Genomic DNA, 26478 nt, shown 5'->3' with positions numbered 1-26478 from the left:
AGCGCGCAAACCAGTTTACCGATTATTCCTTTTTGATCCTCAACGTCGATTTGAATATGGTTAGCACACTCCGCGCGCTCTCTTATAAATACGGACTTTGAGTGCTGGGACTTGAGCAGTCTGTTGTTCAAGAGATCAGCCAATTGACCAAGTCTTGCTTGTCCAAGCTGCCCATTATATTCAGTTTCTGTCGCGTGCTTTCGAAATGCGTTTAACACTTTCTTTGCTTATCTTGGCCGTGGTGAGTGCCGCGACTGGCATAGACCGGCAGGAAATGGACGAGTCCGACTTCTACACGGCCGACGACTTTGAGCCGAAAGAGGGAGGCCTTCGACAGCAGATGATGACTTTGTCGTTGATCATTCCTGTCAGACCTACCCGACAGACGATCATGGAATGGACCACTTCAACTTCTACCCTCGTTTGCACCAAATATACCGACACTCCTTGCGTTGTTCGCACTTCCGTCGTGGAGAGGCCGGAACGGCCGTCCAGACGTCCTGCCCGACCTGGAAGACCGTCAGCAGTCTCGCCCTCACGAAAATCACCGTAAGTCAATCTGATTCAGACTATAACATTGTGTCTATTTCATTTTATATCATAGGCTATAATATTTCATTTGTGTTTGTATTGATCCATTGCAGATTTGCGATAGTAGATGGAGGAAAGGGAATTATGATTGACGAGGATTATGCCGATCAATTCGCTATTTTACCCTCTCGCATTCAACGGTAAAAGTTTTTTTAATTTTTAATTGCAAACAGTTGGATTATATACTAAAAGACTTGTTGTCCGTTTGCATTGGGCGTATATATAGAGTCGAGTCTACCCAGTTGCCAACATTTTCAGAGCGAGAGGCTCGCGCTGCCGATCCGCAATACGTTCTGATGTACCGCAATCCGAATCGAGACATTGAGCCGGGTTTCCAACCAAACGATTTATTCAAGTCCATGGCCACGCCCATGAACAGGCGATTCTCTCGACCCGTCCTCAATTTGCAACGCCAGTTCTTGCAAAATTATTGGTCGGTGACCAGAAGATCAACCATCACCGAACTTACCGTGTCCACGTCGGTTCCTCTCTGCTCCACGACCGGCTCAATTCCCCAATGCGCAATCAGTGACAACTTTCGGTGTTAGTCTGACGAATTTATTTCTATTTAAAAAAAGCCATTTTTGAGGTAAAACCTGCAACGGAATCAATTCTGACTGCATCCGTTAAACAAAAGAATGTCGTATACCCAATAACATGACCTCATCACTAACCCGCCAGTATATCTATTCAAATAACTGTGCGTGAAATTGTCAACACATTTCATATAATTTATTGTAAACCCATCATCCTGCTCTGAATCAATTATAACCGAAATTGTATATGATCGTGTAATAATCGTGTATATGATCGTTGTAATAATCGTGATGGCTGGGAATTTGGAGGTAATTATTATTTTACTGGAAAAGATTTCAAATGTCTACTGTATACAAAAGCACAACCGAATTTTGTTTGTTTTCTTATTCGGTTCCGCACCATTTTCTATGCATTATACTGCGACGTTGCATCAATCAACTCGTACAGGAAACCAAGTCGAATATATATTACCTGCCCAGCACTCTACTATATGGTGATTGATCAACGACAGCGCAGAAAGTTAGATTCTTATTTTCCCGTTTCAAAATAATAGATGTGAAGAAGAAATTTTTCCGAATAAGTCGGCCAGTTGATATGGATGGAACGATGGTCATATAGGGACATTCTAATGAGGAAACGGGATCACTGAATTGTTGTGCTATTGCGTGAGATTGTCAAAGTCGGGCGTGACCAGCGCATGGAATTCATTCAGGTTATTGAAATAGGCCAACATATGCTGAGACATCAGAAGGTCAACATTCCTCTCTCTGCTACATTAGAATATATTTCATTGTCGTTCATACAAGAGGAAATAAAAAATATGCTATAGTTGGTCCTTTTTAACCATTCAACTTTTTAAGTTATGCGCGACGAGATCAGCATTACTAGGAAGACATTTTCCAGGGAAAAGAACCGTTAAACGAGTAAATTCATTTCTAGATAACACCTTCAGCCTGCCTACCAAACAGGTTTTAATGTCGCCATCTTTTCTGTAGAATAACTGATGATGACTGTATCCAATTCAGGGGATATGAAACCTTCGACGCACTTGACCGCGTCAGCAATAATCTAAAACCATCGTTAGCGCGGAGCCAATAGCGCATAGCAGACGAGGAATTTTCTGCATTTCTTACGCTCACAATAACTTTTTAAGATTATCCCCAGTAGAGTTGTAAAATTCAAAAAATTGTAAACGTAATTAAAAACGAAATTAATCAGATTTGACTATTTGAGCGCGTTTCAATGTCGCCCAAATTGAAGTTGACTAATTCCCGGCACCGATCAAATCTTTTTGGGAGACCCCCCGCGAATGACAATGCCCATATGCAGCTCAAACTGCCATCTATGGATAAGAGACCCGACGAACAGCAGTTGCTGTGCTTGTGTCTAAAAAATAAAATAATATTTCACGTTTTCAAAAAAACACACAACACGCGCGCTCACCTCTGCCAGCGGACTGATTATCGATCGCTCGGACCGCACGGCTGCCGGGTGTTTGACAAAAAGGTAGATATACGTGCACACATAGAAATATAAAATATACACGTGTGTGTGTGTGCGTTGATTGTATTGTATGCAGTTGTACAGGACAAGCTGCAGATGATGGAGAGAAGACTCCTAGAGCATCCATCGTCTGATGCATATGTCGAAGCAGCATGAAGGCCACGCTGTCACGAACTGATGCGTGATACATGCCCCATATACTTGCCAATGGAAAGAAAGAAGAAGGAAATAAAGTTGTCCACTTTTGACGTCGACTGAATGGGATTCTTATATGTATATACGTGGATATCTAATATCTATACACAGAGTCCTAGCTGCGCTGCTTGTGGATATTCGATTCTGCAGATTGAATCTGCCAGCAGCTATGTAGCCCACAGACGGCGGGCACTCTAGATACATTCAACCTCGTATATACAGGCTTTTGTATGGCTGCGATTGCTTTCACCGCGTCCCCCCCGCCCATCGGTTCCTCGAAAACTGTCCGTCATACTCGCTTCTCCTGCTGCTGCTCTGCCACTCGGCGTTCACTCGAGTAAAGAGAGCGTCAATTGCAGCAATCGAATCGCTCCTGAAGGGGGGGGGGGGACCAGCCGACCGAGTCCTCTCCCTCGACTATCCATTATATAGACGCAAACGAAATCACGTCACTATATATAGACTGCCTCCGCATTTCTGCTGCTGCTGAACATGTATACAGTATATTATAGATGTAGACCATTGATGGCAAACCCGATCGAACCAGCTGGATATCCCTTCCATCGTCAGTATTGTTCGTCATCTTCGGGAGGACTGCCATAATAGTATTATTATTATATGCTGCTGGCCTTTTTCTTTTATTTTCCTTTGGAAATTCCTGTTTCATCTGCCTATATTATTATATAGCTGTAATATCTTCGTCCTGTGTGCCCTGCGCCATTCTGCTAAATATAATTTGCAAACGTTCATCTCTATAGTCATATCCGCGTTATTTGCGTCTGGCTATATAATCCTGTAATTGTATCCATCTTCCGGTCTGGTTGATTCCATCGCGGTTCAGTAGATTTGAATGACGTAAGATGAAGGCGGTTATTATAGACATTTCCACGAGAATCTTAACCATTTTTCAAATAGCCCGCCTGCTGCCCAACCCTGGCAGGATATAATATTCGACAGCAGCCCAAGTTTCCAACTTGTCCAGGATCTATATAGCACCCGTGTGGATAAAAACGAATAGTCGGAAACTCTAAAAAAGCTGGACGATATATAGACGTGAACTTTTGGTGAGAGTATAAGACAGGCAGACTAGTATAGCCTACATACGTATGTGTGTGTGGAGGCCGTATTATAAATACGGAAGTAAATCGTATAACGTCGAGCGTCTCACGAAACGAGAGCTCGTTAACGATGAAGATTCGGTGGCAGGCAGCCGAGAGAGACAGTGGGAGGGAGACGAATAAGCGCTACGAGGAATAAAAGACAGGAAGAATACAAGGAAAAAGAATAATATAAGTTTTCCCTTTTTTCTCTTCACGCTATATATGCTGCACGAGATCATTCACCGGCCGGCCTCTATGTGCTGTAATCCCCGTATCTACATTATATAGAGGGGGGCGCCCATAATAGGCCTACGAGCAGCGCAAGTCCATCGTGAATAACAGGGCGAGAGAAAACTAGAGTATATACAATCCGAGAGGAATATATAACAGTAGGCAAACGTTATTACGTCTAAATGTAATAAATCAAGTTGCTGGGTGAAGTGCTAAGGTTCTATTTTCTATATCTATGGTATATCTATATAGAGATGTACATGTCTACTGTATATATTATGTGGCATTTCCCTGATGATCCTTCATGTTTATATAGGAATAAGCTCGGATGTTATCATATATAGTGGCTTTTTTCACATCATATAACATGCTGATAATAACGCTGCATGGGGCTTTACGGTCCGTTATTATTACCAACCAGGCGGCTTGGGTCTTTTCTTACCTTTTCAGCAGTCTGGCTATTTTTAAAAAACGAATTAACTCACGACACGTTGATGAAGATGAACGCAAGCCCAGAGTGTCACCTGAGACGCTCGCCAGTCATATACCTTTTGTGATCCTCTTATTTTGGCATTTTAGTGTACAGTATAGCTCTGTAGTGTGATTATTTTTTGGGGGGAATTGCCGTATATAATTTGGTAGTATTATTCAAGCGCAGCTATCGGCAGCTATCTCATTCCGTGGAAATTCATATTTATTTTTTAATTTTTTGTTTCTTTGAAAAGAAGAGAAAATTTTGTTGTGGCTTCCTCCGTATAGAAGTTGTTGGATACAATTTTTTCTTGTACATATAATCGGGTCTTCTCCTGTTTATATAGGGAAGAAATAAGACGCATGCAATTTAAGCCGCAATAATCCGCTAACAGTTATTCAACGTCTAGTATAGGCTATTACACATTTCGGCGGTCAGGAAATTGTGTCCTCGATGTTGAATAAGTTAAACCGATTCCATCGGATTTCGAGGCTATTAATGTAAATCTAATAGTATAGGGCTACTAGTATTTATAGTATATCAATGGTATAGTATAATAGAAAGCCGATTGGGAAATTATGTCATTTTTCTCTCTTTGGGGACTATTTCCTCTTTGAATTCTCAAATCGATTCTCATTTGAATATTATACCCCCCACATCCAGCTAACGCAAAGAAGCTCTGGTGCCATCCGTGCCAAGGCCACACACCGTCATCGTGCTTGATTTGCTCTTATTTCCTTCCTTCCTCCGTCATATCTTTCCGTATTTTTTCCGACTTCCTCCTGCGCCGTCTTACTCTACTTCATCTTCTAGTTTTGTTCTTTTTTCTTTTTGCGCTTATAACAGCACACATAAGGCCTTGACTGGGTGATGAAGCCGTATATATATATATACGGACACACACACATACAGTCCATCTTATATATATATCCCAGCGAGTATAAATCCAGAAGAGCGGCAGCTCAACATCTTATTCTCTGATGCTCTTGGGCCAGCGAGAAATAAATAAGTGTGTGGCGACTGGCGAGCGAAAACAAATCCCTATCCTAGGCTATCCTGAGAATCAGAGACTCTGCTGAAAGGAAAAGATAAAAAGGTCGACCGATGGAAACGATACAGCATATCATAATAATACGATAGAAGCCCAGGCCTATTATACAGCGTTGAGAAAAGGGCCGGCCAAAGAAGAAGAAAACGGACGCCGAAAATAAGGAATAATAATCTAAGAATAATCATTTCGCTCTCGAGATTTAGAAATGCGATTCGCTTATTTCTCTTTCCCTTTTGCCTGACGATCGCCCAAAGGGTGTGCTGGCTGCTGCTCCTGCTCCTGTGCTGGTCCTGTGGGCCGTCCGTCGTCGTATTATAGACGTGCCCTGATGCGTCGTGAAAGTGCGCCCTAGCGCCGTGGACGGAAAACGGGTGGTGGGTGGTGGTGGTCTGCGGGATATTTAGTCGAGGAAGCGTCGGTTACGGCTCACAGTCAAGAAGGAGCCGTCAGGAGCCAAGAGTCACGGTCCCCCATCTCTCTGGTCCTTTTCCTTTTGCCCAGTTTGCCTCGTGTGCTGCTGTGTTACACAATCAAAAAACATCACGTCGACCGACCGCATCGCTTCCGCTCATCCGCATCAGCAGTCAGACAATCATCCCGATCGCTGCTGCTGTCAGGATCCTGTGAGCCATCAATTCTCCTCCTAATCAAATGCCATCCTAGCTAGGCGCAGAGGGGAAGATGATCCGCCCGGACGTTTGAAAATCGTTGGCTCCATTTTTTTTTCGTCCAGCAGTAGCCGGGCACCGTTTCGGTTATATCTTTATTCGATTCATCCCAGCAATATCACCAAACTGGAGATCACCAGGTAACAGGTAAGAGGAATATAATGCTGTACTACCCTTTCATGATTAGCTAACTAGTTTGCGTCTCAAATATTCGTGAGTGAGTATACATGAGACGAGAGTTGAGGTCTGATGTAAAAGATTACTGTCATCTCCGCATTTGGATGGCAGCTTAGATACTACTCTCGTGCCCCAGCGTTTATTCATTCATCTTTAAAAATGCCATCTGTTGAACATTTCAGACCTTTGCCTCGTGCTGTGCGCCTCTCTCTCTAAGCATATCAAAGTATATAGGACGCGTGTTGATGCATAATACACTCCAGATTGATAAGCCTCGTGTGAGTTGAGAATCTTGAAATACGGAAATGAATATGCTGCCAATAATACGAACTCCACGGCGGGATGACGGGTCCCGACGAAAAATTAAGAAACAAAATGGCAAGCCAGAATAATACGTAGTATGAGCCGTATAAACTCTCGTTAACCGTCCGTCCGTTAGGTTATCAGAGCTGTTAAGTACGCGTGCGTGTGTGGGCCAAAAAGGAAAAAAGAAACAAGTTTTTCATTATACTCGTTGGCACGTTGGCCGTTCGCGGTTTAGTCTGTTTTTTTTTCCTTCTCCCCCGCGAGACTTTTATGTGACCAGCAGCAGGGCCGGCCGTACATGTTTTGTGTGGCCGGATGGTGTGTACCAGCTGTGCGGATTCTCTAGATGTGTGTCCCTTGATAACTCTTCCGTCTTTCATCTGTCTCCTTCTTTTCTTTTCTTTTCTTTTCTCCGTTCGTTGGTTGTTTTAGTTTTCCCAGTTCTTGGCATTTGCCAACTTGTCACGAGACCGCCGGCGATGACGGACTAGAGTGGAAAACCACAACAACAACAACAACTATAATAATCATACACGCCGACTCTATATAGTACTTGATGTGAGTTCTATAGGGCGCTGACCGCAACATATATAAAATTGCCAAATGCCAAATGAGTCTTATAACGTGCGCCCGGTATATTATAACTGGGCAGCAGCAGCAGCTCTCTTCTTATCTTTTTTGAGCTGTCGGCAAAAGGCCCCGCGTGTGGACTAGACTATGCTGTGTACAGCGGTACTCGGTGTAGTAGTAGTAGTGGTGGTTATGTCAGGACAAGGGGCATCTCATGCATCATGGAACGTGCGAGTATCAAGGAGCCAGGGGGGGAGTAGATATACAAAACAACAAACTCGCACAAGGAGCCCTTTTCCGACATCATCTTTCAAATCGGACGGCCGGGATGGTGTGTGTCCTTCAGATCCTTTCGTGGTTTTTCTTCTTCTTCTGCGTGTGTGTATGTGTACTTTGTGTGGCGTGACGATAGGGATCGGAGAAAAAGGATCGGTTGCCCTTTTGGGTGTTCCAGCACGCCTATATTGGGAAGGGGGATGTAGTAGATATAGACGGTAGTGCGCAATAGACATTGGCTGTTGATGACCCTTAATAAATAGATGGGGTGGGGGGTGGACAATCTACGCATCAACTAGATGCGTACATGGCACGATTGCTGGACGGAGGATTGCTGCGTCCACCAGTGGATAGACCGCGCCGTCCGGATGGAACAAGAGAGAAGAGACTCGTCCGTTTGGCTTTTTGCGTCGTGTACTGTAGGCGGAAAGGGCATTGATTACTTGATGAAAGTCAGACGCTGGAGAACAAAACCAAAACCCCAAAAAAGAAAGAAAGAAAAAGGATAATAAAGGAAAAGGAAATGAAAAAAGGAAAGAAAGAAATCATAGATAGGCAAGACATTATAGACGATGGAAACGGACCGGAAAAAAGAAAAAGAAAAGTGGGCGGAAAGGATTCAATCACGGCAAAAGCAGCTGGCCCAGTATATCTCTCTCTCGATCTAATACACCGCGTCGAATTTATAATACGGAATAAGGATCGTCTAGAAATACAAGAGATATTGAGCATCTGCGTTTGACGTTGTTTTGCCGAGTGCATAACCAATCTCTATCGTATCTGTGTGTGTGTGTATGTAATCGTTTGGCGTCACACTTTTCTAGGTCCTCCCTTTTTCGTTTGAGTTTCATTTTCTTTAATTTATTATTAAAGAGGTAATATTTCTTTGCTCATCGTAAGTTATTCGGCGTTACCGACAGCGGCACTCTGTGACCCCGCGCCGCTTTGAGTATTTCTATATACACAACTATACATATTTATAAGACTAGAGAATCTGCATAAAGTATTATCTTATGTAAAGTGATGTTTTTTTTCCTTTTTTTTTTTTAAAGAAAAGAGCGAGTTGCTCCAAGCGATCGTTTTGCATTGAAGAGCAGAGCTCTCGGCCGGCTTGGCGCTATGTGAAGAATAAATCCATTTCCCCTTGGAGCTTGGAGCTGGTATAATATATAGACTCTTTCTTTTTTCCCAACTCTTTTATCATATATAACGTCCACAGCATGTCTTAATCCTCCATGGAGTGTATAGAGAGATCCTGATGAACCGTCGAATGTGTATAAGCGCGCCTATAGTATTATTATACAGACTGTCTATACATAGCATAAACGTCAAGGAACGTCCTTTGACGAAATAGACATGAGAAAGGCTAAATGTTGACCTTGTACCAAGGATTGCTCGCTATATTATTCATAAGAGCCAGCCTCACGATTGATGTATCAACGGAGATGTGAATATGAAATTTGACTTTCCTAAACTCAGCTCACGAATAGTTTAGGAATAGCCAATCTCCACAGCTATAGTATATATCTTAGACATTATTACATCCTGATGCACAATCAAAAGGCCATTCGAAATAAAAATGAAAGATGACCAGCAGCGCTCAAACTTCGTCCGCATCAGCATTTAATACAAGGTACAGTTTCCTTTCCCAAAAGTTTCCGCATTGATGTATCTGGCATTCAATAGTCTACATGTAGATGAGAGGAGCAGGTCTAATAGCATTTTACAAGTGAGATGGGCGAACGGGGTTCAACATATCGGCCAGCATATTATATTGTTGGGCTGAACTACAAAGTTCTGCTCATTTCCGTACATCATTTTCTCTCTTTGCTGCTGCTGCTGCCTATTTCCCTTGTCTTATCGTATATGGATGCGATAACGTTGAAAACGCAGCTTCCGATTATAGCTATTTTTTTCTTTTTCAGTATATCACGGCCCATATCGCAGACTATAAAAAATCCCGGCCCGCGCTCGACGCTTAATAGGAAACTTTTTGAGTTAAGAGAGAGTCAGATATTTGTGAAACAAATCGTGCTGGCCGCCGTTATTCCATCTCCCGTCATGGGCGCTATCAGCAGCCTATCGTCGAGTGCGAAGTCGAGTGTGCTGCGCTGTCTATACATGATGGCTGCGTGATGAGCTGAGCTGCTTGTATTCACCGGGCTAAATGGCGCGGAATGAAACGAGAGAAGACCCGGCGTGACACTCATCTCAGACAACTTTTCGACCCCGAAACGATTTCATCCATTTCCACTTTTGCCACGCTCCATCGAGTCTTTTGATTTCCTCCACAACCATCCAGCACACTCGATAGAGTGTTGACTTATTTACACGCAGATACGGCAGTACATATAGTACGGATATCACCGCGCGTTACGTATACAATACATTATGATATATAAACAAACGCGATGATCGCCCTATTGTCCTTTATTTAGCCGATAGCCTCTCTCTCTCTTTCTTATCGAAGATCGAACGGCGGAATAAGCGACAAAATCACGCGGAAGGCGTTAGAGACCGCGCCCTGTTTGTTCTATTTGCTTATATACAACCCGATCAATTTCAGTCCGGCACTAATACCAAATCTAGTCTTCAAGAAGTGGTTGAATGGCTGGCGGAGGCAAATCAAAATGGAAATAGCTAGAGCTAGAGTCTATGTACTCTTTTCAGCTTCTGACACTATTGTCAGTATACCGTGTTTTCTTATTCTATACATCTTTTGGACATTTGCGGTACACAGCTCCCATCTACTAGACATATATTATTTCAGAAGAAAGGGAATTTCTATCTGCTTCGTGTTCAGACTGCGGTTGGCATGTGCCAGGGTGGGTTGCTGTCCGGCAGAAGCAGCTGACGCTTCCGTCCTCTCCTTATATTCATATGTACTACCGTCGTCGTCCGTATTATATCATACCCAATCAACTCCTGTTTAGTAGACCGGCGCGCGTGTCCGGTGCAGTTTCCTTGTTCTCTCCTGTGTGTGGCTGGGCATTGTCGTCGACTGGCTTTTTCCCTTTTTCTTTTCTCCTGTTCATTTGATATATCCCAGCCGCTGCTGTCAAGTTCCATCTATAACCCGCCCCAAACGTTAACACATGAATCTTCCTCCACTATAGCCTACTACTATATTTTTTCGTGTGGGGTTTTGTCCTTTTCTTACCGCCCCCACATCACGGAGGGGGAGACAAGATTAGGTTTCACGCCCGCCAAAACCCGAGGTACAACCGGGAGCCACCACACATGTCAGCGGGCCCCTTTCAATCTTGTCTTATATAATATTATATCGCGTGTTGTGCCTATTTGTTTTGTCTTTTCTTCTTCACCTCCCTCTTTTTTTCAGGGGGGTGGTGGTGGGCGGCAGTTTCTCCAAATGATTTGATAAGATTCTCCTTCGTCAATAAAACCCTGGGGATTGTTGGTTGGCGTCGTCAAGCGTTTCGCTATAATATCACGCGTATAAAAGAGTGAACAGCAACCAGCTGCATTTGACGTCGTCGCACACACACCATCGGAGTAGGGAGGAGCGTCGGGAGGAGAGTCTCTCCAAAGGGGAATCGAAAATGATGTCATCCGCACCGGGAAATCACAAAAAAAATAAAAATAAAAAAAGGACGGGACGCGGAAGATCAAGCGCAGCAGCGCAGTTCTCGACAGTTGTCAGGCTGCTTCTGTTTGTAGTTTTGATATAATATCTATTTGATTAGCTATATATACAACTGCTGCTGCTGTGATCGACGGAGTGAAATGAAAAGAAAACAAGACTCTATAGCGTTTAGAGTCTATACGCATATAAGCAACAGCAGAGGCGTCAGCAGCAAACAGGCGTATACGTATATAACGATTGAGAAAAAGAAAAAAAGAGACTCGCTCTCGGGTCAGACGCAACGGGAAAAAGGAGATCCAGAAAGTTCTTTTCAAATGGCGGGGAGAACGTTGTTTAACCCGATCCTTTTGATGATGCCCCACACACCCATCCGCTAGCTGTGATTGAATTCTCGACTTTTCTTTTTTTCTTTTCTTATATATTTTTCTAGCTCTCACTTTCACTCACGTTGTGTAGTGTGTGTACATCTATATAGTATATATAGTCTCCTTTGTATGTCAGACCTACTGGGATGGAAATAAAGAAGTAGAGAGCGGGAAAGCAAGGAACTTTTTCTTCTTCTTTTCTCTATAGATTTATATTCCCCTGCTGAGGGGGAGAGCTTCTTTTCCGTCTCATCTCTCGACCGTGTTTTTGGTAACTAGGCAACTGCATCTATATAGTGTATAGTATAGGAGACTATACTACTACTATCGGGTCTCCTGAGAGGGAAAAAGGAGCGCCAGGGAGTATAGGAAAGTCGATCCATCTATGTACAGATATAGTAGGTCGAATATATTAGATTTGATTTCTCACGTCTGCTGGAAAGAAAAGAAGAAAGAAAGAAAAAACTATACTATATACTCCCGCGCCTTATTATTTGTAGGGTGAGATTATTGATTGAAAAGACTAGCTACTATATATGTACTGTGCGCCACAGTTGTTGAGGGATTCATTCACGCTCGAATGGTGTCACGGACTGAAACATTTTTGAGAAACTATAACAATAACTTGAGCTGAAGCCGTATAAGAATATAGACACGCATTTAATGCGATTGATTGCGCATAGTCTAAAGGCCCCCAGCCGAAAATGTTTTGGCAGTGGCGAATAGAATCAAAAAGGAAATTTAAGTGGAGTGAAGCCTCAGTAGGTATTATATACATTGTGTAGTGCACATAGGGTCCATATGTAAGGAATGACCTTATACATACAGCGCCAGCACAGAGCGAATAGACTCATCAAAACCTTTAGTAGTGGCTAGGGGCGAACGCGGGCGGAATTGTTTCTGGCTCTCCTTGGCTTATAACATGCAGACGCATGTCGGCATTGCTGGCCTATTATATGGCTCCTACAGGGATGGGAGCTGCGTAACCGACCGTGAAAACCAAACATCCGTATCGTCCATAAACTCTCGACTATATACGAAGCTCGATCTATTTGATTTCCTTCCTTCTATCTCGCTATACCGGCAAATGAACCAGGATTCGTTAGATTCCATTTCATTCCACACACTCACAACTCCGCCCTATTCAACCGAGGTATTTAACGCTGTATATCAACTGTGTACTATAGTTTAATATAATATAGCAACAGCTATATGCAGTGCTGTGCATTCAATTCCCAGTTCGTTTGGCTTCCTGTGACCGAGTCAATACAAGTTCACTTGTAGATAAGGAAACCCTCGACTAGGAACATCTTTTATCAGCTGAATTTTGACGGCTCGTGGCACATGTAGAATTATAAGGGAGGCCTTGTTATATTGATTCATTATCGTCAAATGTTAATATGGAACGCCTTTTGACTGGCGTGGAGTGCGTACTCGTGACAACGAGGCTTCACGATCGTCTTAATCGACACACAGAGTCAACTGTGATTATATTCAAGCGCACGGCGGCTCTGTACTATATAAACTGCGCATCGACCTAAAGATGAGATCAGCAGGCACACACATTTCCTTTCAAGGTATTACAGGTCATGGGGTAGTAGTAGATTTAAGGAGCGCTAAATCCCTACGCATCAACGAACCGACTTATTTCAGCGAGTGGCTTATTCCATTTTCATCAGCCACACGCAATTGAGATTTGCGGAATAGCAGATGATGATGGAATAATCTGAGAAATCAGACTTTTGTCGGGGGGTGGGTATTGATGAGTTTTGTGTTTCTCCTCTCTTTTCGCGTGTACTGTCCATAAATATAAACCAGCAGTGTGGCGAAGAGTTCAAACTCGGATCTTTATGGCATTGCTGATGTTGGCCTCTCATCTCGACGGTGATTGTGTGCTGGCCTAACCAAGAAAGACGACCCCACTCCCTCCTTTCTAGCCTTCTGTAATGCTCTTCAAGTTCCCTCATACTAAGACTCCAGCACCATCTATAAGCTGCTCCTGCTCCGGGAGCGTGGGTAGTATAACATAGATATAAGAGGCCCCTGGCGAGTCTTGTAGTGTATTCCGGCCTCTGTTTTGCCTGGCCAGTCTCTTTCTTTTTTGTTGTGACCATCACAGAAGAAGAAAGAGTATGTGTTGCATGGGCAGCTCGAAAAAGTTGTCGGCGATGGAGATATGTTGCCCAGCATCAGCCGTGTTGAAGATGAGAAGAGACAGGGCGTGAGACGTGTATAGATATGACACACACTGAGTTGATGCATATTCAGCATTATAAGATATGATCGATGTGCGTGCTGGCCTTCTCGGCAAGCGGCATATAGGTCGACGTTGGCTGGCACAACAACAATCGTTGACCAGCATCGGACCCATTCATCTTCCGGCAACCCCGGACCTGGGCTGCTGATGCTGCACAACACTCGCCCGCTCAGATCGTTATCAGTTTATATCAGAGTATAGGAGACCGCTGTGCTGTGTATAGAGCAGTATACAGCATATAGACTACTATATACTCTAGCTCTATAACATATAGTGGGTCAACCGGAAGTGCAGGCGATGATTCGGATGTCTTGCTGGTTATATCTCAGCAGCAATAGAGAGAGAGAGAGAGAGCGCGTGGCCCAGACCCGAAATGTGTCAAAACCAAGGTGATGAAGCGTTATTTGAACATTCGCGCGTTCTCGACTGTACACACGGATGGCTGGCGATTGTCCAGCCTGCTGGACGTATACTGTATACAAACACCCAAGAGTCCAAAAGGATTTGAAAGGAAGGAAAAAAAGAAATCGGGCGACGGCGGCGGACTCTATAAAGAATCCAACAGTCGACAAAATCCTTAGACATTGTCAATATTTTCTCCTAAATTTTCCTTTCGGCAACTTTCAGATGTGTTGCGTCAGCTCGGAAAAACAAAAATAAACGAACGGGGTAGACCCCAAAAAATAATAAAATAAAAATAGCCGACGACAAAAAGCCTAGTACATATACAACAGTCGGTCTTGGTTATTTTATCCGTATGTGTGTCCGATTTCCTTTGACTACTATCACATAGCCCGGGGAATGTGTGCCGGACCAGACAGATGCTGCCCATATCGATTAGCCGCGGGAAATCGTAACCGTGGAACGTGCGTGTGGTCTATAATATAGAGTGTGTCGTCTCCAGCACCTCCCTACACATAACACACTACATCCAGCAGATGTGTGTGTCTCTACATCTTTCCAGTGTCTTATATTCTGCGCGCGGGGAATATAAAAAAAGATGCGCTCCATTTTATGTGTGTGTGTGTCTATATTATACACACGCACAACTTCTATCTCTCTCCGCTCCAATGGTCGCTTGGCACTCTTTTTTTTTTTAGATCTACTCAGTTCAAAATCTTTTGTTTCCTTTTTTTTCTGTGTGTTTTGACGACGTGCAGCGATGAGCTCCGAGGTTTTTCTTTCGGCGAGCGGACGTGCCAAGCCTTGGCCAAACATCCGTCGAACGACGAGCGGCAGACGAGTAGTTGCAGCAGCAGCAACAGCATATAGACAGCACAGTCTCTTATGTATAGACTTTTGAAAGGCTAAAAGAAAAGACGAGATGTAACCTACAGCTCGACGAGAGAGAAAAAAGCTTTTCTTTTTCTTTTTGCAGTAAGCCCAGATGTAAGTAGGAGAGCCGGAATAGATAGACAGGAGGGAAAATGGGAAAAAAGGGCGCGCCGCAGCTAGAATTCAAATGACGACAAAGTCAATACTTTTCTAGACATCTAAATACAACAGCAGCAGTTCAATAAGACAAGAAACAAGAGGAATCTTGTGTGTTGCGCTATTTGCAGTGGGGGCTGGGTATGCCTGGGAAATGTGTAACTCTATAGAGGCGTATACCGGCGTGTTATCATCAAAAACAAAATGCTTCGTATTACAGTCCCTCCTCCCTGTTTGTATATGATTGCAGACAGCTATGTAGACATTCAGAGTTGTCGTGCGTTCGTCATGCGCGACCTGCTGTGGGCTATTATTGGTTTTATGACTTTATCCTTGAAATGTATCAAATCACGTGAGCTGATTTCGTACAGTTTCGTACATTCGTCGCAGAAAAAACGATTCAATAAGTCGTTATTTTCTCTGCGGAATAATAGAAAAGGTATATTATTCACGACTGGGTTTACATATCGCGAAAACACTGTACAGCTGACATCATTACACAGTCGCAATCAATATTGCGTAATCAAAATAGAAGTTGAGGAGCCGCTATTAGACTCGGTCGTTTTTTTTTTAAAGAAACATGGGCATGTCCGTCCCCGCTCATTTAGAATTCAAAAGAGCCGATTAAAAGATGGGGTGGGAGCTCTCGACGTACTGGACACCGTTGTAGGTGACGGTGTGGGTGTCCCAGTTGTAGGCGGCGCCGTTGGAGCCGCTGACGACGCAGGCGAGGTCGGGACGGGCGACGAAGCACAAGGTGCCGAGGGCGAGTTCCAGTTCGGGGCTGGCGCCAAAATTGAATTGGGTGACGGCCTTGGTGCTGCCGTAGAGGTCGACGGGCATGGAGACGACGGTGGTCTTGCCGGTGTCCAGGGTGTTAATGTAGCCCAAGTAGTTGAAGTCGCCATCCTCCTGTTCGTTGTACAAGTAAATCCAGCTGTGGTAGCCGACGATGGTGTTGTCTTCCAGCCTCTCGAAGACGTTGGTGTGCTCCCAGCCGCTGCTGGCCACAACGCCGGCAACGAATTCGGACCAGCGGCCGAACCAGATGGTGCTCAGGAATTGCTTGAAAACGGCAACATCGGCGCTGGCCTCACCTGTCAAATCAGACAATCACGTCATTTAATTGAAATTCAAAATTTCTAGCTCGGAACCGTTTAAAATTCAAATTAGACTATAAGAATGATATCATAGTTAATATATTTAAAAAAACCATTTGATTTAAAATTAAACTTAGAAATTAAAATAGACGAGGGGCGCAGTAGCCTACCTTTGGAAACGAGGAAGGTGTGGAGTGATTGCATCACGCTAGTCTCCATGACGGCGTCGATGAAAGCCACTTCTTCGGCCAACTGCTGGGCAGTGAACGTGTCTTGGATGGTGACGTTCTTCTGGTAGTTGTTGAGCAGAGCCTGGAAAGCGGCGAAGGTTGGCTTGGCAAAGTCGGCAAGTGGGTCGCTGACGATAATTCTATACGATTTCAAAAATGACATTGAAAATTATTAAAAGGTCTTTTCAATGTGAAAATCTAATAAATATCAAAAGTCTCCTTACGGGCCGGGAGCAACATCTGACATGCTTCCAGCAGCAGTCTGGCTCTGGAGGTCCAAAGTGACAACGGCTCCATTGACATCACCGGTGTGCAAGTCCTTGGACACGGTGAGCAATTCGACGTCGGTGATGGTACCTGTAATTAACATTTATAATGATCACGAAATGAACAACAGTCACGATGACCAAGAGCTATATTCACTCAATTTTAATTTTTTTGAAAGATTGAAATTAAAATGTTCAACTTACTGGCACGGAGGCTCTTGGCGTTGGATGCGCCGATGGCCAAAACGAGGACTGAGACGATGGCGATGAGTTTCATCTAATGGCAATTATATTTCACGAATAGAATTATTTTAAAATAATTGTTATTGAAAGTTGATGCTATTATTACCTTTGGTGAGAAGTGGAGAAGCTGCAAGGGAGTTGCTTGTAGAGAAGCTGATACTTGCTACTGTGACATTCAGTACCGAAATCGGCCGTTTATATACCCGGCTATCAGTCGAATCGGATGTTGCCTACGTGCGGAATAGTGTATACAGGTTTGTCAACAGTCAAACCCTATCAGCAATGAAATTATATTATTTGTACAAGAGGACTCATAAAAAACAAAGCAGTCGCTATGGAAAATGGTCTACGTGACTGACCATTGGAACCTTTGATAAAAACACAACTCATATAATTATACAACATACCAGAGAGTTCGATTTGTTTGCCCAAAGCAGTACAGTTTTTTCTCACACTGTCTAATGCTGGACACCATATCTCGTCACGTGAATGGTTCCAATTTACAATAAACGAGTTACTGATTCGAGCGATATTTCAAACAAACCAACAGCTAAACGAAAATTCAAAGCACTGACTGTATTAGAAAATTAGACAATCAAATTTATTTATTTCGTTTCTACCTAGAACAAATAACAAAATGCGCAGTGGACTTTATGGATTTGTGTATTGTGTAATAGGGGGACGGATGTACTAATTGATTCAAATTACATAGAACATTGGCGATCGGGAAAATTTGGTTGGATGGGTCATCATCATGTTTTTTCGTATCATTGCTGACGGGCCACATATGTTATGCGATACCCCGTACTTGAAATTGGTATATCTATGAGTCTCACAGTTCATTTTGAAAAACATCACAACTTTGTCCCCCGGCCGTTATATTCCCTGTATACAGACTCTATATTGCACTTTGCTGGCACTCTGTTTAATTATAGTGTATATAGATATCGCTTCGGACCGCACATTAAACAGCTGCGTATATGCATGTATAGTGCTAGTTTGGTTTTCTACACATCGTCTAGACTTATTACTATGCACGTGTCTGTTGTACTCGACGTAACTATAGAAACAATAAAGTCCCGTTGGCAACAGGCAATTGTTGACGAGCTCAGCAACAGCAGCGCATTATTGGTAGTTATACACTATATGAGATCGTTTGTACATAGCTTATAAGAGGTATGTGGCATTGGGGTTCAACGTCGCTGTAAGCTTACCGGATCGAGATAACGACCCTGCTGTTATTCAACCATCGCTCGTATAGACCAATACTGCAGGACTCTAACATTAGTGAAAATGGTCTAATTAACTCGTCTCTTTTCTCTGTCCAAAGTAGTACACTAAACAATCTATTTAATTTATTCCCGTCGCTATTATACCAATCACCATTCACCGTGCTGGTGAATTTTATATATTTCATCCTTAACCTTTTGGTCTTATTTAGTTGTCATTTATCTCAAACAAGTTGATTACATAAATGGAACTACCGAGAGCGATTAGAGAGAGAGTTGACTCTCTGATTATCTCTGCAGGCTTTGAAAAGCTGATGCAGACTTGATAGCTGTATTCTAATATGCTGTCAATTTTCTTTCCTTGTTCAATGCCACGTCTGCGTAAAACACGATAAAGACTTTGCATAGAAGACAATTATATGCATTATGATGCTATATTCATATATTTCTAATTCATATACTCAGTCTCCTTTGCCCTCGAGATTGAACTGTCGTACGGCGCGCTCTCTTTATACATGCCGGCAGACTCACCACATCGCTTTGTATTCTGTTTGGGATTTATGTCAATCATCCACGTATACAGCAGTTATACTTATCTGTGATGGGGACCGACAATGAAACACAGCAAAGTCTCAGTCTGTTATATATGCTGCACGAATTTGTCTGTTCTTTTCCCACCTTTGCCCCCCATATCTCGTCTCCCCTTTATGCCATATCAGCTACTATTTTTATACTTTTGTAGAAAACAAACAAGACGATTCTAATCCACCTAGACGAGATTTTGTTTTGTTTCGCCAGCACGGCAACCACGAAAAACCAGAACAATGTACCGTAATAAAAGTTGGAAATTCGCAAAACATTTCCCGTTTTTCTCTCGCCTTCAAATCTCTTCCTATTATTTTTATAGATGGCGCGACAGATGACGCGGGTTCAGTTAGGTTACATAATATATTTCTAGGAATATTAATAGCTTCATCTCGGTGACATTTTGCCATACAGAGGCAGAGCAACTATCGATAGAGCTCTCTGCCAGTGTCGAGTAAAAAATCCAAACCAAAATAGCAAATAACAAAAAAATAAAAAAACACATTCGTCTTCTTTGCCATGGCGACCTGCTGCGCGGAGCTTAACGGAGCGTGCGAGCGTGTGTATAGTTGAGCTCTCTGATGCTATATGGTATAGAAATATGCAAAGTTGTCGATATAAAAATTAATGGGGAAAGCTATACTGCTGAACTGGGCCTTTTTTTGCGCGCAACTTTGTGTGCTGTGCTGCCATTCCATGAATCATCGTCGCAACAAGACGGCACCGGAGTAACGGCAGACAAACAACAGTGTAACGCTTCGGGAGAAAAAGAAAAAGAAAACAAAACAAAGAAAACAAGAAACAAAAGGATATCTGTGTGTGTGTGTATACATGCGCAGCATATATAGACTTTTTCTAGTCCTATATCCCGCTGCTGCTGCTGCTGCTAGACACGCGCTCTTTTCAAACTTTGAGTGCTGCGCAGTTGGAGCGGGAAAAATGAGAATAGAAGGAAAAAGAAGAAACAAAACAAACGAGAGAAGAGCATAACAAAAACCCAACGAGAAAAAAGACCATCAACTGTAGCATAGAGAGAGAAATGGCCATGTGCAGCAGCAGTGTTGATGAATGGGGCAAGCGAATCCTGATGAACGACGCCGGTTTCCATAAATATACACAAACAGAGTGAGACGTATAATAAGCCACAAAAGGCAATCTAACAATATTTTAATCTCGGCTGAGCCAATCACGAATATGTGATGAAACTGGCTTTATTCAACTGCTGCGGTTTCGCGCAGCATTCGAAGACTGATGTATGGTTGAGCTTTTTGTAGCGAATTTGAATGAAAATGATTGCGCGCGCATTTTTTTCAAATTTCAAATAACGTCGTGAAAGCCTTTGAGCGCCGAGATATGACGATCAAATCAAGTTGTGTGACGAAATACATGCGGAGGCCCTTCATTTGAATATCAAAACTCGGTTAATCACTTTGTTTCTCTCTCTATACGTGTACCATATAAAAATGTGAAGCAAACGAAGGAATTATCGATTGGATTTTCTCTGTATCAACCGAATCAAAAGGATTTTTCGGTGGGAATTTGCTCCTTTTCAAAGTTTTTATACAGTCGAAACTTCCTCCTATTATATAGACGTTAGATTTTAATGAGGTGGTATTGTGCTGCCGAGTTCCGGTTCTCTCTCTCTGCTGCCAGTCTTTTATAGCCTAGATGCCAATCTATACGGCGGCCGCGGGCGTCACAGACGGAAGGATACATCTTCCCACTTCGTTAGTTGAGCCATTGGCCAAAAAGGATCAAAAGAGTGCGGGAAAGAAGAAAAACACGACCGAAAGGATAGAATAGCTTTAACCGCTGTTTTTCTTTCCACAGTTAGTATACATACTATATATGCTCCTCCCGACGCACACAATGCTTCATAACTCTTTTGTTAACGTATAGGAAGAAACTTTTTATTTTTTCTCCTTTTTCTCCTGTTTTCTTTTGGGCGAAAGTGGGCTCCTCGTCTCCAGTAGGAGCATCGGCCTCGTTAAATTTGAAGCTTTTCTTTCTTTCTCTTTCCAGACTAAACTATACAACACGAGACTGTGCTGCTTCCAACAACCAACAAAAGAGTATCATTCCCTCTAATGGCTTCTTGCATATATAGATATAGTGCAGTCCAGTATACATACTCTAGAGCCTCCCGAAATGTCAACAGGGTTAAGGCCAAAGTTTTTCAGTGTCTTATTGCATAATCCATCAGGATATAGAGAGGTTTAATGCACTTTAGAAGGAAAAAAAGGGACAAAAGCAGATTGGTCGCCGAAGGTTTTATTCTTTAAGGTTTGCACTTAGATATTATATCCCGCCGAGCTGATGCCGGAATAAAGCGACCGGGAACTTTTGTATGAATTTGCGCAGCAGGCTGTTATTATCTGAGCGAGGGTGTACGCTATTTGCTAATCTATACTTCGCACTCTATTGCATCAAAATATTTTGAAGCCTATAATTTAGACTGAAGCGATTGCAGCTAGCTGTGTATATCTCACGGTATTAAATATGAAGGCCCTGCCTAGCACCAGCAGGATCAAATGTTGAGCGGCTTCTCAAAATTCGTCTGCCTATTAATTGAACACTTTCCCGTGTCGTTGATTATTTACAGGTTTGAACTTTTCACTCCAAACTTGGCAATTGGATACGGAAAAAAGACACAAAAACAAGTTATTATTCAACATGAAGAATCCGCTGCTATTTTCGCTGTACGATCCTCCTCCGCCGCCGGTGATGGACGGCACGGGAGCCCACCGCAACGGATTGTACCCCGAACGGCTCCACCCACCGCCCTATCCGGGATCGTCCGTCATTCCCATCTTCCCCGTGCTGAGCAAGAACCACAACAACTACGCCAGCATGATCGTCGAGGCGTCGGGAGGACCACCTCCGCCGCTGGAGTACGACCCGGACGCCTTCCCGTCGCCCGCCTACCCGTCGATCAACGACAGCGAAATGACCACGCCCAGCGGCCTCAACGTCCGCGCCGAAGAGATCGGTTTGGTCCTGTTGGTGCTGCTCCTCTGGGTCGGAGCCGTGGCGCTCTTCTTCAACCGCTGGGGCAAAATCCGGATGCTGGAGCCCTACCAACCCAAGTTCATCGACGCTCCTAGGGGATCGCTGGCTCCCATTGCAGCCGCCGGGACCACGGGCCCACCTTTGCTCGTCTCCACGGCGCCCCATCGGCTCTCCTATCCATTGATCGAGCTGGCCCACACGGTATATCAAATCATATACTATCTCTGACTTTCTATGGCGCCGTTCGACAATCTGACATAGTAAATATAACAGCGTCACGTGAAAAGTATTTGGTCTCTCATACAAAACGCCCATCGTGGGTTTAGTTGCCAGTTGCCGTTTTGGGATGCGCTGTAGAAATGAGAGTAGACTTGTTATAGGCTATAATTACGTGACTTGTTTAGGGCCCGATGCAATCAGACGGAAGCAACGCTCTACATTCCGTTCAACCTTTTATTTTTATTTTGGTTTTAGCGTGCTGGGTTCCAGCAACATCGACTGTGCCATCTATAATGGCGTTGGTTTTTGCCCGCCTTCATCCTCTCTTTAGACGTAGTATTTAGACTCGCAACGCATTATGCTGGGCAGACAAGCAGCAGGAAAGGCTTTTAAGCAACTTGTATAACCGTATACAGTTGCAGATGGTAAAGACGAGCTCAGATTTCTGTCGCTAACGCCATTGCAACAAAAGGCTTGAGAGTGGAGAGAGAGAGGTGGCTATGCTGTCCTTGCTGGATGGGGGGGGGGGGGGGGGTAGATGGCCAGGACAGCAGAGTTGAGATCGTTAGACGGAAGATGATTAAGGTCACTGGCCTCTCTCGCTTATATAAGTCTTGCCCTACATTACAGACACTTGACAGGCTCTGGTCTATTCAATCCAAGCGAGAGGTTATAAACCAGTACCTCGCCCAGAGTGCCCCGCTCTATATAGACGGTCGACTGCTGTATTTATAGCATTTAGCGCCAAACTTCATCATCTCGTCGGGACATTTAATCCGATTAAACAAATCTCGACAGCTCTCCTCTCCCTATCTCTGTGCGGCTCTACACGGCGGAAAATTGTATCAAAAATGGTCGGAATGGCATGTGCGCTGTGTGACACCAGAGAAGCCAGCAGCAGCAGCAGCTTCACCTCGTTTGTTATTGTAGATATCGAGCTGTGCATTTGTCAACATCGACGACGTTCGATTTATCGACCTGTATGTACATATATAACAGGTATATACGTGTACAATCAACGTGAATTGGCAGTAGTATATATACTACGACGCATTTGCGATAGACACATAGTCGCTTTTCCCCCCAGATGTTTGTGAAACGAGGAAATCAGTCAGCGTGAATGTTCGTGCACGAATAAAGTTTGACTGTCAAAAAATGCATCGCGTATGTAGGGAGACTCACGCTGCATCTGTCCCGACCGAGTATACATTTCCTATCCACTTTTGTGAACCTTTTTTTATAATCTGCATTTCCTCATTTGTTTTGGTTTTTCTCGTTCTTTTGGTTTGTTGCGTTTGTTCTCCATTTTTATTTTGCAAAAAGTTATATAATCGCCGTGAATCTCGGTGACGAACGAAGGAGGGAAACAACAGACCAAAATGTCAGCATCTGACATTTGAAAATCGACACGTCCTTCACGCGCGGGAAAAGCCAACGTGACAGATAAATCAAAGGTCGCAGCTTGCATAATAACGAAAATAGAAAAAGCTAGAATAGCTAGTAGTAAAAAGATCCATTAATCGATCGAAATCATTATATAATATGCACAAGGACCGTGAATAGGTGAAAAAGATATTAGGCGCGAACCGGACGTTCTTATGTAAATTTCAGACTCCTTTGAACGTGTGACTTGATGGGTATTTGAAAAGAAAGAAACAAAACCCATTTCCAAGTGGCGCGCAAAATTTGTTCCGCGACGATCTATACAAGTATACAACATACCCTTTTGTCCTCGACACACTGTGGGTCGCTCGACGTTGTGCATGCTCAAAAAAATAAAAACTGCTGACATGACCGTGTGACGTGAGTCTCCCGTATAACTCTCGTGAAACAACGGCACAGGGATCGCCCGATCCTCGAAATATATATAGGCCGTACGTTATACAAGCTGGTCTTTTTTTCTTCTTTCTTCTCAATTCCCTCCCATTGCGGCTCAGCTGTTTTTTCGGCTAATGGATATATGGAGCGCCCGGCAGCACGGGTAGCCGGACGATACGTATATGTATGTCGCCCAGCGGATCGAGTCGATTGACCACACGTCGAGTCAATAGCCCATTTTCATCCATCCAGCTCCGGCGACGCTGCTGGCTAATATAAGGAGAGCTATACACTATATATACACTAGACTAACTCAAACTTGCAGAGCCATCACACAGCCTACGTGTTTTGCTAGACCCCCATTCCAACTGAGGAGGGGGGGATCTTGGATCAATAAGGAACTACTTAGGATTCACGCCAGCACCATAGAATATATCACCCATTGAGCGTCTGGGGGCATTCGACCCCTCCCTACAATCTACGGGGAGACGGCCAATACAATTATAGCTAGAAAAGAGGCCAGCATATCAATAATATACAAGTCGCATCTAGATATATAGTAATAATGTTGCCAGTTCACCTACTATAATTCCTAACCAACATTTGTTTTATTCTGGTGAACAAAATAGCCGCGGTTGCATCATCACTCACGTCTCAACATCTCCTCGGCCTGCTGCGTCGATTGCCCCACGGCCGACCACCAGCAGATGGCCAGCAATTTCTCTTCCGGGAGGCGGAGGCCTTCGGCTTCGCCTTCCGGCATTTTCATTCACCAGCACCATCCGTCGCATCCACTGCGCCACCACCACCACCACGGATCGACGTCGTCCTGCCTCTCGCCGGGACTGCCGTTCTACGGCGACGGAATCGGCTCCGTCGGCGACCCGTACTACCAGCACCAGCAGCACCACCAGCAGCGGCCCAGGCAGAATTCGGTCGTCGTCTTCGCCACGGCCCATTTTATGACGGCCGCCCGTCGGGTCAAGAGCGCCATGGACTTGCAGACGCTGGTCTTGAGAGAAGAGACGGAGGAGAGCGTTCACGCTCTCAGCTGCACCGGCGGAACGACCGAAATAACACCGATGGCCGGCTCATCCGCCGACAACCATCACGGCGTCGGTGGCACCATCACTTGCGTTTGAAAACGCATCATCAACTTAGTAATAGAATGACATTGATTTCATTATTAATGCCCCCTTCCATTTTGTTGTTGCTTTTTAAGCGCGCTACATTTCTAAAATGATCAAATTATATACAAATCAATTTTTGGGACTTGAATCACTTTTCTACTATTGCTTTATTATTATTACGGCGTAATTTGCGTGAGCGGACGGGAGTCGATTGGCGAGAAAAAAACAAAAACAATTCCGTTCGATCTTCCCCCAGTCGCGTTTATTTTATTATTGGTAAAGATCTAAACGTTTAACATCAAGTATTATACCGGATTCGATTTTTACGATTCCCGTTGGGACGTTTATTATATTTACACACACACACACACACCAAAGATTCCCGTTCGCAATTGTTGCACATTTTTTTTTTAAATTGTTCTCTGCTGATTGGAAGTGAAATTTTATGCATACGTTTATATTTGATTTGTGTACTACGTCCTTTTTTCATTTGCATTTGATTTTTTGAATTTATATCACGCGCGGCTGCCGAGCTCGGTATTATACATATATACACACAGAAACAGCCTCTACATTATACCATTATTACCTCCACTATTCAATCTGTGTCATTTTGGGCTGTGTGTTTTTTTTTAAATATCACGTCGTCGTGTTATGCATCCTGTACTACATACATATACTACATACACACTGCTGAATCGTAAAATTTATATTTATACATAGGATAATGTATTTTGAGTCTATGTATATTTATTGTCGGTTGTGCTGTATAATGTCTGCTGGATATATTGGAAAACACGATCGTGTTATCGAGATATTGTTATTATGATTTATGATGAGGAAGACGATTTAGCCGCGCAGGCTTGCCAGCGACTCTATTGTAGTCAGCTCATGTTTTGTTAGTGGTGTGATGCAGAAATTCGATTGGAAATTATTAAGATCCGCAGCAACTCACCCGCCCTCGTTTAAAAAAGAAAAAAAAACAAATAAAACATTTGAAATCAAGTGAGTTTATTCGGGAACTTGATGATTTGCTATCAATAAATCTGAATTGTATTAAATATTTATTCTTTCTATTATACCAAAAAGTCATTTCTTGAATGCCAACCAAAAAGAACCCGTCGATGTTATGTGAACTATTCCCATCGTGTCGTAATTTATTATATAATACCGGCCGACACAAATAAACTGAACGTTTTACCTGCTGATGCCTGATTCTCTCTCTCTTCTTATTCAATGATGTCTAAATCGCAAACTTGGTTGGATCATGATAAATCTCCTGCGGGGCGAAGTCGATTTCCGCCCGTTATGTTAT

At 43.5% G+C, this 26478-nt stretch overlaps 3 protein-coding genes across 3 annotated transcripts; 2 read left to right on the top strand and 1 right to left on the bottom strand.

Annotated features, from left to right (window-relative positions):
* Positions 1–41: 41 nt before the first annotated feature.
* On the top strand, positions 42–1497 carry LOC124207161. The gene is made up of 3 exons (XM_046604510.1): positions 42–549; positions 645–731; positions 818–1497. Exons 1-3 carry the CDS (start codon positions 206–208, stop codon positions 1137–1139), a joined length of 753 nt encoding a protein of 250 aa, XP_046460466.1. The 5' UTR covers positions 42–205; the 3' UTR covers positions 1140–1497.
* Positions 1498–6094: 4597 nt separating this feature from the next.
* On the top strand, positions 6095–26369 carry LOC124200976. The gene is made up of 3 exons (XM_046597435.1): positions 6095–6495; positions 21590–22197; positions 24663–26369. The coding sequence occupies exons 2-3, from the start codon at positions 21661–21663 to the stop codon at positions 25173–25175; spliced, it is 1050 nt and encodes a 349-aa protein (XP_046453391.1). The 5' UTR covers positions 6095–6495; positions 21590–21660; the 3' UTR covers positions 25176–26369.
* LOC124201059 (endoribonuclease CG2145-like) lies at positions 15749–17436 on the bottom strand. Its single transcript, XM_046597519.1, has 5 exons — positions 17280–17436; positions 17135–17207; positions 16889–17021; positions 16605–16804; positions 15749–16431 (listed from the first exon to the last, which is right to left on the bottom strand). The coding sequence occupies exons 2-5, from the start codon at positions 17205–17207 to the stop codon at positions 15959–15961; spliced, it is 879 nt and encodes a 292-aa protein (XP_046453475.1). The 5' UTR covers positions 17280–17436; the 3' UTR covers positions 15749–15958.
* Positions 26370–26478: the final 109 nt, after the last annotated feature.

This window comes from Daphnia pulex, chromosome 1, assembly GCF_021134715.1.
Source record: "Daphnia pulex isolate KAP4 chromosome 1, ASM2113471v1".
Lineage (NCBI taxonomy): Eukaryota > Metazoa > Arthropoda > Branchiopoda > Diplostraca > Daphniidae > Daphnia > Daphnia pulex.
Note: the sequence above shows the minus strand (reverse complement) of the source record. Positions and strands in the feature narration are given on the sequence as shown.